Below are 13,842 nucleotides of genomic sequence, written 5' to 3' on the forward strand. Positions count from 1 at the left end.
ACCTTTTGATAAATTTTACATAACTCAACTTTTCTTCTTTTTTTTTTTATCTTCATCATTATTATCTTCTTCTTTTTTTGTTCAAATTCTCCTTCTACTTTTTGTTTCATCTTCTCATAATTCTTCTTGTTTTATTTTTTAACAAGAATAAAAATAAGAATAAATTAAAAAAATACATCATGTTACAAAACTACTAAGAGAGGGAGAAAAAAACCGTTGTAATAGCAGTAACAATAAAAGAATGACGATAAATAAAAAATACGAAAAAAAAAGAAATACAAAAAAAAGAAATATTCATATTAAATAACGTGAGATATGCGTTAGTGAAAAGTTGGAATGTATTTAATATGATCTTATTAATAAAATTGGTTTTAGTTAGATTTAGACTAATTTAATTACTAAAAGGATTTATATGTGTAGCGGAATTGATGATAAAATAAAAAATAATTAAACACGTGTAAGATGTAAAATAATATATAATTGCACAAGTAAAGAAAAAAGAGGACAAAAACGAATGCCTTGTCGCGTGGTATTTGTCTGCGCATGAGTGTATGAAGCAAAGTAGTGAGTCCAATAATTGAAAATCCCAATGAAAGGAAGGAAGATCATCTCATCACTCCTCAAAAAAAAAAAAAAAAAAGGCCCATCCTGTGGATCCCAGCCTGAATTCACCTTTCCTACTATTTTATCATTGCAACATAGTTTACTTTTCATCATAACTCATAAAGCTCACAGAAAATCCTAAAAATTAAAAAAGCGTTCCCCCAAAAAGTCATGAAAAAGGTACATTGCCTATGTTTCACTCATTCATTGGCTGGATTTTTTCTTATATATATGAATTAGAAAAAACTTTACTTTCCAAAAGAAAAAATGTTTTATTTTCTCAATTTTTTTAACTTAAATTTTAAATGTTAAAATAAAATTCAACTTAAAAACAATAACACTAGTACTATATCCACAATATTAAAAAGTGGATTGTAAAAATGTTTGAAAAAATAATATAATATTTTATCTAATAATTATCACTTATAAATAACCATGTATTTTCTTCACATTAAAAAAACAAAAACTTTTAGAAACACGATATATCAGAATAAATTTTGAATATTATATCTCAATAAATAATAATATTATATCATTTTTTAAAATTCACTAAATCTAGTATACAAATCATAAAGTGAGATTTGGTATATAAACTTTAAGTAAAAAAATGAATTTCTTAATCATTATTGTATTCTTTAAATTATTTTAAAAGTATTAATAAAATAAAATCAAATATGTGTAATTTTTATATTGGACTATTATTGATAATTTTTGTTAATATTATAATATTTTAATATGATATATTAATATGACACTTATTTAGAATAAGAAATAACGATTTAAATAAACAAAAAAAATTATAAATCACAATTTTAAAGAGAATAAAATTACTAAAAAATTGTGAATTATAATTATAATTTTTTAATTAAAAAATTTATTATTTATAAAATCATAAATTATAATTTTTTTGTTATACAAATTAGTATCCAGGATTTATACTACCTGATTCACCATCATTATACTTATTAAATACACTAATTTTGAACTTATATTAATATATTAGTATATTACACAACTTTATTCATGTTATGAAAAATAATTAGCGACCAATCTCTTGGGACATTTTTATCACAACGTAAGAAAGAAGAAAGAGAGCAAATCACAGTGCAAGAGTCAACCGACCCTTTTTGGCTCTATCTATTTGTAAGGCTTCAATGACTCCACATCTTGCATTTTATCTTCACTTTTTTCCTCTCTCTCTCTCCTCATTTCATCATTTTCCTAAACCCATTTTCTTTGTTAAAAGTCATTGATTCCCCTCTTTTTTTACTTATTCTTTTCTGTTCCTTCTTCTAAGCATTCACAAAAGTCAAGCATGCAGATAACGAGATAACACGCATATATACACACACATTAGGGTTCATTCCCACATCCATTTTCTTCCTTTTTAACCCTCACTGGAATATGAAGCCACCCCTGAACTTCTTCCTGCTCCCTCAAAGTGTTACCTCTTAAAAGGGCATTTAGAAAGTGAGAGTGAGAGAGAGAGAGAAAGATAGAGAAAGAAGAGCTAATAAGCTTGAAACAAAAAAAAATTTAAAAATTAAAAATCTCTTCTTTTTTTCAGGCTTTGCCTTCATTCTCTTTCTTTCTCTCCAAACAACAATAATAGAAGAGAAGAAAAAGACCCCTTTTTTTAAAAAATTATTTTTATTATTAGAGTGTTATAGAGAGAGTTGAGACATTAGGAAAGAGCTTTATCCTTTTGTCTCCTCTATCTCTCTGTCTCCAATAATTTTTCATTTTTTCCCCTTTTTTCTTAGCTACAAAGGTTAGCTTTTGATTGTTCTCTCAAGTATATAAGCTCCATTCTGAGTGACCCAGTTCATCTTTTGAGCTCTTCTATTGTTTGGAAATTCTGGGCTACTGAGAATCATTCATCATCATCATCATCATCCAAATTGGTCAATCAGTTTCAGAATCTGCAAAGTAACTAGTTATACATGAAGATCAGGACCCATATGTGAAAAAAGCTTATTTATTAGTCCCTTTGAGGTGTGTTTTGATTAGCAAAGCAAAAGTGGCTTCTTTGATGAGTTTTGGAGGGTTTCTAGACAACAATTCCGGTGGCGGCGACGACGGTGGCGGTGGCGGCGGTGTGAGAAACATAGTAGAAATTCCATATAACAACGGTGGTGGTGGCACTACCAAGAACAACATCATCAACAACGATAATAATAGAACAACAATGCCCTCTGGTGCAATCTCACAGCCTCGCCTTTTAACAACTACTCCAACTTTGGCCAAATCAATGTTCAACTCACCTGGCCTCTCTCTAGCACTTGTGAGACAAAAATTCAAGATCTTGTTTACATATATAAATATAAATAATTTCTCTTTTTTCCTTACTTCCTTCATTAACCCCCTTTTGCTTTCAGTTCACTCCTTCCCTCCAATAATATATCTTGTTTTAGAAACTCAAAATTATGGTTCATACTTGTATTTTGTTTATTGGTATTGATGCTAAAACATAGAAAGTGTTTTTTTATGAATAACTTGGTTTTGTTTGTGTTTGTTGAAATGAAGCAGCAAACGAATCTTGATGAACAAGGGGATGTGAATAACAACAACATTATGGGGAGTGAGAACAACAACAATAATTATGAAGGAAGTAATGGAGGATTGAGAAGGAGCAGAGAAGAAGAACATGAAAGCAGATCTGGAAGTGATAACATGGATGGTGCCTCCGGCGATGAACAAGATGCTGCCGACAACAATAATCCCAAAAGGAAAAAACGTTATCACCGACACACTCCTCAGCAAATACAAGAGCTTGAATCGTGTGTTCTTCATTTCATTTTAATTTCTTTCCCTCTTTTTTTTTTTTTATAACATTTCTAAATGATGATTCTTTATTATTATTATAGGTTGTTTAAGGAGTGTCCCCATCCTGACGAGAAACAAAGGCTAGAACTTAGTAAAAGGCTTTGCTTGGAAACAAGGCAGGTGAAGTTTTGGTTCCAAAATCGGAGAACCCAAATGAAGGTATAAAAACTATAAACATTTTTTTAAGGTCCTTTTCGCATGGCTTTTCTACCCATTTTTGATGATATGGACCATATAATAATAAAAATCTCTCCTTTTTTAATGGGGTACTATGAAATTATTGTACTAGACTCAATTGGAGCGCCATGAGAACACACTCCTAAGGCAAGAGAATGACAAGCTTAGAGCTGAGAACATGTCAATTAGAGATGCAATGAGGAACCCCATGTGTTCAAATTGTGGTGGTCCTGCCATAATTGGTGAGCTTTCACTTGAGGAACAACATCTTAGGATTGAGAATGCAAGACTAAAGGATGAATTAGACCGGGTTTGTGCCCTCGCCGGCAAGTTCTTGGGCCGGCCCATTTCGTCGATGGGCGGGCCCCATCCGTTGCCAAATTCAAGTTTGGAGCTTGGGGTTGGCAACAATAACAATGGCTATGGTTGCAACTTGAGCATAAATGTGCCTAATAGCTTGCCTTTGGGGCCGGAATTTGGGGTGAATTTGTCTAGTCCTTTGGGTATGGTTTCCGGGCCGGCGATCACTCGGCCACAGCCGAGCGCGGTTGTTGGCGGATTTGATAGGTCAATGGAGAGGTCAATGTTGTTGGAGCTTGGTTTGGCTGCCATGGATGAGTTGGTGAAGATGGCACAAAGTTGTGAGCCTCTTTGGATAAGGAGTTTGGAAATTGGAGGAAGGGAAGTGCTTAACCATGAGGAGTATATTAGGACATTCCCTAATCCTTGCATTGCTTTAAGGACTAATTCCTTTGTCTCTGAGGCTTCTAGGGAAACTGGTCTTGTCATCATAAATAGCTTGGCTCTTGTTGAGACTTTAATGGATGCGGTAAGTTGTCTTATTTCTTCTTTCTCTTCATTTTATTTTATCTAATATGAAAAAACAAAACTATTTATATAAAAATATTTTTATGTGAAATGAAAATATACCAAACTATAGAATAGTTTTTAGTTATTATTTTTATATGACATTTTTATGGTATAAAATATAATTTTTTTTATTAATTATTTTTAATATTAAAAATGGAAGATGTATACAAAAATATAGGTTTAAAAAAAAGAAAGGAAGGGTATATATACATTGGTTTAATTATAAAGTATTTTATTGCTTTATTATAAATATGTTATATTGATTTAATGTTTTTTTTTTTTTTTAGAATCGATGGGCAGAGATGTTTCCTTGTATGATTGCAAGAACCTCAACCACTGAAGTGATATCCAATGGAATAAACGGTACCAGAAATGGTGCACTTCAACTAGTAAGTTATACAAAATAAATAATAATAATAATAATTTGTTTTTGAGATTATAATGAGTTTAATAATGAAATGAAACAGATGCATGCGGAGCTTCAAGTTCTATCGCCATTGGTACCAGTTAGAGAAGTGAATTTCCTTCGATTTTGCAAGCAACACGCAGAAGGGGTGTGGGCAGTGGTGGATGTCTCCATTGATGCTATCAGAGAAACTTCTTCTGCCGGTGCCCCAACTTTTGTTAATTGCAGAAGACTCCCTTCTGGCTGTATAGTACAAGATATGCCTAATGGTTACTCCAAGGTAAATTAATTCAATTCCAAAAAAATATTTGATAACAAAACAAAATTATTATTTTTGATTTTATTTAATGCTTTCTACAATAAATAAAAATTAAATAAGATAAATTTAGACTATTTGGCTGATTATTTCTTTTTATCTTCTTAGTATTACCAATAAATTAATGCACTTGCATTTATATCACTACTTTAGGTGTATTGTATTATTTATCATCAATTTTTTGTACCATGATATAAACAACTAGCTAAGAATAAAAATAACAAATAATTATACAAGACATAAAAACCCATAGCATTATTATATAAATGTGTTATAATTTTTGAAGTCAAATTCTTAACAATAAAATTTAGAATAAAAAAGAAACATATATATAGAATGGAAAAGTATAAGGTACCAACATATTATCTGCCAACTTATTGTCAATAATAATTAATTATTATATTTTAAACATATATATAAAGAGACACATCCAAAAAATATATTTATAAAGACATTTCTATTAAACACAGCTATAAAAAAAAGACATTTTTATTAAACATATCCACAAAAACACTTCTATTAAACACTCTTATAAATAAGAGTTGGCAGAAATTGGCAAAAATACTGTTAAAAACGTGGTAGAATTGAGAATGGAATTTATCAAGAGTGTTTTCCATTTTCAATTTTATTAAACATATTTTTTCTTAACCTTTTTGAGCCAAGGTCAGTAAAAATGAGTTACATTCTTCCATAGATAGTACATACAGTGTTCTGATGAACATAAAGTACTACTGTTCACCTTACAGCTACTCAACCATAGGTCTATATAGCCACAGAGAGAGACTTAAAAATTTACACGCTTTCATATGTTTTTTCTGAAATTTATTATTATTTTATGAGTTTAATTTTTATTCATTATTATTTTTTAAAAAAAGTTTTGATATATTATTAATATAAATTATTTTATACAGTTATTTAATTATATTTGTTATTTTAGATTATTATTTATACTGTTAATATAAAAAATAATTATTTTTTGATGTTATAATTAAATACATATATAAAATTATTTATTAAACTTAATTTTTTATTTTATTTATTTTCTCCATGTGAATGTGTTTCTCTTTAGTTCTTATTATTGTACTTTCTTCATTAACTGCTAACATGAACATAGTTGAGTTGAAAAGAGCATATTCAAAAGTGTGGCAAAACATCATGCTTAGGAATCACGGGGTCTAGTCTTCTTTCATTTTCCAAGCTTTTATTTTATAATAAAAAAGGAAGAATAAAAAATAAAAGAAGCTCATGTTTCCAAGTATTTTAGCTAGGTCTAGTGACTATTCACTATATAACTACTATGTCAGTTCTAATTCCCATACAAAATTTATATACTATTTTTTTTTTCCAATTCCCTTTCCTCAAAGAATTTGCACATACAATTAACCCAAAGTTTTCAACAATATGTTTGATCTTTTATTCCACATATACTATTTGAATAATATATCCCCCCATGTGACATAAAATCTAGAAAGGTTAATCCATTAATTTATTCTTTAGAAGCCTCCAATATCACTACTTAAATTTCTGGACCTAGAAACACATTAATTAGATATCATTCTATCTACAATTCATTTGATGTTTCCATTCCAACAACCATTATCTTAATTATTTTATTATGATTACCATCACTATATTTTTAATTCACGAGACTGAAATGTGGCCTTCTTATGAAGAACCCTATGATCCATAGGTAAATTATATATAATAAAATATGTTCGTTCAATTGAGTCAAAAATCAAGGACTGGCAATTTTTGTCTTTTTCTATCTTTGTCTTTGTTTTTGTGAACTGATTTGAGTTGCATCACAATATGCACTCAAACACTGCTATTGGCAAATCTCGAAGTTCCTTGCTGTAAATCCTGGCTTGACTTTATTATATAATAATAATAATAATAATAATAATATAGTACCAATATTTTATGTACGTGGTCCATGTCCATTTAGATACCTTTGTCTGTCGTTGAGCCAAATCTTCAGGCTTTTCCAAGATTTGATGCGGTTTCATATTAATATCATCATCTATCTTCATATCCAATGACGGCTAAAAATACAAACCTAGATAGTTTAGTAGTTGATCACAAATAATACCAAGTTACAATTAGTCAAATTCTCAGTCAACTTTGTCAGTACTAGCTCACTCAATAATGTACCACATAATGCAAAAGTAATCAATCATACAATAATTTTTAAATAATTAACATTAGCCTTTTTTATTGTAAAATTATTTTTTTAATCTTCACTTCTCAAGATTTGGGTTTTAGGATTATAATTTAGGTTTTAGAATTTAAGATTTAAAATTTAAGATAAAAAAAAAATAACTCTCTAGTTGAATTTCTTTATATTATCACTATTCAACTATATAATAGTTTTTGTTTCTTTTTATTTGTTACTAAAAATTGTTTTATTATTAAACTAATATATTCACATATATTAATTTAAAGATGTATCAAACTTTTGTATATTCACATATACTTTAGAGATGTCTTTATGACTTGAAATTGATGCTGTAAGACACATGATATGCATAAATGGATATTGAAAAACAATAGTAATAGTTGTGAGAATATTGAATGCTAAGGTCTGAGAAAATTAAATTGAAATTTAATGGCACAGGTGACATGGGTGGAACATGCCGAATACGAGGAAAGGGAAGTTCATCAGTTATATAGAGCCTTGTTGAGCTCTGGCATGGCCTTCGGCGCCCAGCGGTGGATCGCCACCCTACAGCGCCAGTGCGAGTGCCTCGCCATCCTCATGTCTTCTACTCAACCTTCTAGAGACCACTCAGGTATACATCGTGTTAGATATAAAATCATTTATATTTATATATTCAACCACACTATGTATACATCTAAATCAACTGTTAAAATCAGCCACCAGTATTAATACAAAATACACATTAAACATGAATTAAACTACAGTATATTTGTATAGAAATACATAATGACTGATTTTAATATATAAATAATATTTTTGTTATACATAAATATTCATGAATAATAATATAAAATTTGGCTCATAATTCAAGTAGATTATAAGTTTTAATTTGACCGCACTTAATTTTCAAAGTGATAAATAATTTAAGATGGAGGAAGTATGAAACTATTATGTGATCTTTTAATATATGAGGATTTAAATTAAATCTCGTGATCAGAATATAGCATTTAATTTGAGTGTTCTAAATATATATATACCAATTTTTTTTCTTTTTTAATGTAACATCATTCACCATTTTCACACATGTAATGCAGAGCATCATTAATGTTATCACTATAACACCAAATGAAACTGACCCATTAATATTGTGTATGTTCTTTTGGTGCAATAATGGCAGCAATAACTGCAAGTGGTAGGCGCAGCATGCTGAAGCTGGCACAGAGGATGACCAACAACTTCTGTGCCGGAGTGTGCGCCTCCACGGTGCACAAGTGGAACAAGCTCAACAATACCGGCAACACTGTCGACGAGGATGTTAGGGTAATGACGAGGAAGAGCGTGGACGATCCTGGGGAGCCACCCGGGATCGTCCTCAGCGCTGCCACGTCAGTGTGGCTCCCAGTCTCGCCGCAGAGGCTGTTCGACTTCCTCCGCGACGAGAGGCTGAGGAGCGAGTGGGACATACTATCCAATGGTGGGCCCATGCAAGAGATGGCCCACATTGCAAAGGGACAGGACCATGGCAACTGCGTCTCCCTCCTTAGAGCCGGTGTATGCATTTTCTTCTTGATCTAAGCCTAATTCTCTCTTCAAACAATTTTTCAATCATATGAAAAAGAATTTTAGTGATTTATAACGATCATGTCAGTTTTGCTATTATTGTAAAATAATATGAATTTAATTTTGATGCACTGTAAAATAGTTTAATGACACATCAGCAAGTAAGAAATAAATATTTTTTATGATCAGTGCATTAAAATTAAATTCAAATAACATATATATGATTGTGTTTTTTTTTTTAATGTCAAAAAATAAAATTCTCTCATCAATAGCTTTGTTTTTAAATTAACCGCTAATTATTAGAAGGTGCTACTGCACTGAGTATAATGATCTCATTTTATTATTAGACATTTTAATTAATTAGTAAAAAAGGCTGCTATTTCAATGCTTGAGATACAAGCTATTTTAATCTAATTCGCTATTAAAAAATAATTTTATTAATAGAAGTAAATATTAAATAACGAGTATATAATATAATTGATGAAAAGAAAAAAACGATATTTGCTTATTATTACTATATAGAGATGAATGCATGATGCTGCATGTACTAAGGTGGAAAAAAGGTCAATGAGGGTTGTGGGTTTGTCGTATGCATTGGTACCGTGGTTGTTTGGACTTTTGATGAGAGAGAGAAAGAGAAAGAGAGAAGGATTGAGATTGAGAGGGACAAGTTTGTGATACCTTGGAATTATCGATGTGAGCAATTTTTGATGAATCAGTAAAATATGGCCCTTTATCACAAGTCAAACTATAAGGACGTTTCTCACCTTTTATGGGTTACGTTTCTGATTTCTGACCCAATCTTTTCTTTTCACTTTTAGTAGTAGTAGTAGTAGTGGTATTTTTTAAAAAATAAAATTTTAAAATTAAACTTATAAAAAAAATCAGTTTGACTTTGCAGTGTGACAAGAAGTTATTTATTTATTTATTTATGTTTATTAATTTGTGGTTTTTTTTTTTCTAATTTTTTTGTATATTGATTTTGCAGGCAATAAATTCAAATCAAAGTAGCATGTTGATACTTCAAGAGACATGCATAGATGCTGCTGGCTCGCTTGTGGTGTACGCGCCGGTGGATATTCCGGCGATGCACGTGGTAATGAACGGTGGTGATTCTGCTTACGTGGCATTATTGCCTTCTGGGTTTGCGATTGTTCCGGATGGGCCTGCGCCTCGTGGGGCCCAAAATGGTGGCGCCGATGCCAACGGTGGCGATGACCTTGGTGGTGGGGCGCGTGGGAGTGGGTCCCTTTTGACGGTGGCATTTCAGATTCTTGTGAATAGTCTCCCTACGGCCAAGCTCACGGTAGAGTCGGTGGAAACTGTGAACAACCTCATTTCATGCACAGTTCAAAAGATAAAAGCAGCACTTCGGTGTGAAAGTTGACTGTCACGTGATTATACTCTTGAGGTCACGTGACATATTCGGTTTCTAATTTTTGCTTTTTTTTTTTTTAAATTTTTTTTTTTTGGGAGGGTTGTGTCATGTGGAAATGAAATTAACTTGGTGCGAGTTTGTGAATGAAGATTGGAATAGAATGGCTCGTGGGAAATGGGTTTAATTATTGGGAGATATGGGAGGTGTTGAGTGAGTCAAGAACGAACCGGGTGAAAAACTCCTTGTGTTTTGCGGGAAGGATCCGGATCTTGATCGGGTCGGGTTCGGATCTTTCGTAGTTCATTTTCAGCAAGGATCGTGGTTCGGGTATTGACTCCGGTCGACCTTTGGGGAAAAGGGAAATGTGGAGAAAAAAAGTAATAAAAATATTTGGTTAGTATTTATAAAAATGATAATTTAACTTGTATTGACTTGTGGAGATGTTATAGAGTATGTATTTTGTTCCAGTGTAATGAAAAGTTTCCTATATTTCATTCTTACTATATAGGCAAATTTGGAAGCAAAGCTTAGGAACCAAAAGTAGTCAAAACATTCCTTTTTAATTTTATATTAATTAATGTAATTAACTACATTTAGTTTTCACTCTTTTATGTTCCTTTTGATTTTTTATACTGAAATTTATTTTAAAAATAATTAATATTAAAATATTTTATTCCATTAAAAATAGATATTAATAGTATGTAATGTATTACTCTATTAGCAATTAATACATATTCTATAAATAATATTGTTTCACCAAATATAAAATTTGTATTGTTGAAGATCAATTCAACTTTGTGATAGAAAAGTAGAAAATTTGTCGTGCAATGTTAAAATTTCTCAAGACCATATGCTATTTTTATAGGAACATCTCTATTTTGTAAGTGTTTAATTCTTATTAATGATGTAATAATTTTCTTTTCTATAAGCATTGCCCTCAGTCTTTTTCTATATTTGTAATTGTTCAATCCTTATCGATTCTGACGAGTTAAAAATTTATTTAAAAACTTATTTGGTAATTTTTTATATATTTCATTTTTTATTTTTATTTTATAATAGTTAATATATAAAAACATCAGTTGCAGAATAAAATTTGTGAAAATATTTTTAATTTAATAGAATAATGCCATATATCTAAATCTTTTTATAAATAAATTCAATCAAGTTAAACAATAAAATTTGGAATAATGTTAATTATAACTTATTTTTGTTATGTTAAACCAATTTGATTGGACTTAGTTAACAAAAAGACTTAGACATGTAGCATTATTTAACTTAACATTTATAATTTTACACCCATAACATTTAAGGTGAATTATATGGTACAGATTTTTTCTTTAATAGAATAAAAGAGAGATTAATAAAAGTAGGACTCATATTTTGAATAATAATAAAATAATAAAATATATCTATAAAAAGAATTATACTCTCTTTATACCACTCCAATCTGTACAGTAGAGTGCCCCAACATTTAAAATTTCACATTAATAACATGAGTTAAATATCAATTTGGCTCTTAAAATTTGGCTCGATACTCAATTTAATACTTACAATTTCGTTAATCCCAATTAGAACCCAAAATTTACAATAATGACTCCATTCCTGCGATCATCTCCATCACTGAAATGCTTGTTAATCTGACATATTTATTTGACACATTATTCTTCACGCCTGTTTAGTCTGAGTGTTTGGTAACAATCTAGCCTTCTAATTAAAATGAATCCCTAGATAAAGCCTCAATTTTCAAATTGATCGTCTATTGTCGTCTTTCCATATATGATTAGAAGTACCAGTCAAAGCTCTACTAGTTCACGTTTATATGGAATCAATCATTTTCATCTATAGTTGTTAGAACTGAATCGGTAATCGAACCGATCAAATTACTAGTTTATTAATTTATTAGTTCAATCAATAAATCACTGGTTGAACCGATAGAACCAGTCTTACATAAATAAAAAATAATAAAAAATTGAGTAAAATGACAATTAGGTCCTTAAAATTTTTTTACTTTAGATTAATTAGCCATCGAAAAAATAAAGTACCAATTTGGTCCTCTATGATAATAAATGATGAACATGTTACGTTTTTTTGTTAATTTATCATGTGAAATTTAATAGTGATACTTATATGTTCTTATTAATTAATCCTAGGTTAAAGTCTTTGAAGACCTACTACTTAATTCAATACTTTAAAAAATTTGAAATAAATATTTTTATTAATACATAAAAATAAATATTAAAATATTTAATATTTATTTTAATAATTATATAAATTGTAAAGAACTATAAATTAAAAAAATGAGTATAAAATTAAAATTAAATTAAATAAATATAAAATAATTCAGTTGTATACATATAATAATTAGTACAAAAATAGTAAAGGAATATAACAATCTGGTGGCATGCTTTGTTACAATGCAGCAAAAGGACATAGGGATATAGTGAAACTTGTACATGGAGAAAATAACAGTGGTAGTTATGATGGTAGAATGGTTAAGAGTCTTGGATATGCATGTGATGCGGTTGGGGAGATGATCGCAAGAGCAATTGGTAGTTTTAATTGGAGCTAAGGAAATTGTAAAGATTAAATTAAATATTAAATTAAATTTTAAGGATCAAATTGAGATTTAACTCTAAATAACATTTATAATTTTACACTTATAGCATTCACACTTTTATATATATAATGTCTATAATTAACAAATTTTTACCATTAATATTATCAAATTTTAAAATATGTATCTTTTTAATTATCTCACATGTATGTCAAATAGATCATAATTTTAAATTTAATATTTTTTATTTGATATTGATATATATGTTTATTTATTAGTTTTAATTTAATCTATTAATAATTATATTTAATCATTTATTTCATAATGTTCTTTTATATTTTATTTCTATTTTTTGTTTTATAGTATATAATCTGTATGTAAAAATATGAGTTATATATATATAGTAGAAGTTATTAAAATATTTTTAATTTAACATTCACAATTTTATATGTATAACATTCATAATTTTAAAAATATAATATATAATCTACGAATATAAATTGATTTATTATAATTTATTTTGCAAGTCATAAACCAACCATTTTTTTGTTTTTTTTCTAATAAATTAAGACTAATCAAATTTGATATTTTGGATTTTTTTATAAAATGTATTGTGAAAATTTAAAAATATTTTTTAGCATTAATGATATAAATATTTAAGACTTTTATTAAAATAAAGATTATATAATTATAAATGTAATAAGCAAATAATATAAAAAATTTGAAATTTGATTCCTATAAAAATTAAATTGATTTTTCGTGTATTAAATAAAAAAATATTCTTAAAAAGTAATTGTGTTAATTAGTTAAATAAAATGATTCACACTATTTTATAAATAAAAATATTATTAAATATATATTTTTATTTATTGTTGTAATTTTGTCTGCGTCACATTACTCTAATTATATAAAGTGCCAATTATCTTGTAGTTTTTGTGTATTTTGAGGTTTCGGATTAATGTGTAATATGTTATTTATCAAATTAATGTATATC

At 28.9% G+C, this 13,842-nt stretch overlaps 1 protein-coding gene across 1 annotated transcript; it reads left to right on the plus strand.

Moving 5' to 3' along the window:
- Window positions 1–1,759: 1,759 nt before the first annotated feature.
- On the plus strand, window positions 1,760–10,794 carry LOC112736109 (homeobox-leucine zipper protein HDG1). The gene is made up of 9 exons (XM_025785461.3): window positions 1,760–2,887; window positions 3,133–3,383; window positions 3,471–3,588; window positions 3,719–4,435; window positions 4,764–4,865; window positions 4,944–5,162; window positions 7,813–7,987; window positions 8,534–8,907; window positions 9,905–10,794. Exons 1-9 carry the CDS (start codon window positions 2,636–2,638, stop codon window positions 10,301–10,303), a joined length of 2,607 nt encoding a protein of 868 aa, XP_025641246.1. The 5' UTR covers window positions 1,760–2,635; the 3' UTR covers window positions 10,304–10,794.
- Window positions 10,795–13,842: the final 3,048 nt, after the last annotated feature.

This window comes from Arachis hypogaea, chromosome 2, assembly GCF_003086295.3.
Source record: "Arachis hypogaea cultivar Tifrunner chromosome 2, arahy.Tifrunner.gnm2.J5K5, whole genome shotgun sequence".
Lineage (NCBI taxonomy): Eukaryota > Viridiplantae > Streptophyta > Magnoliopsida > Fabales > Fabaceae > Arachis > Arachis hypogaea.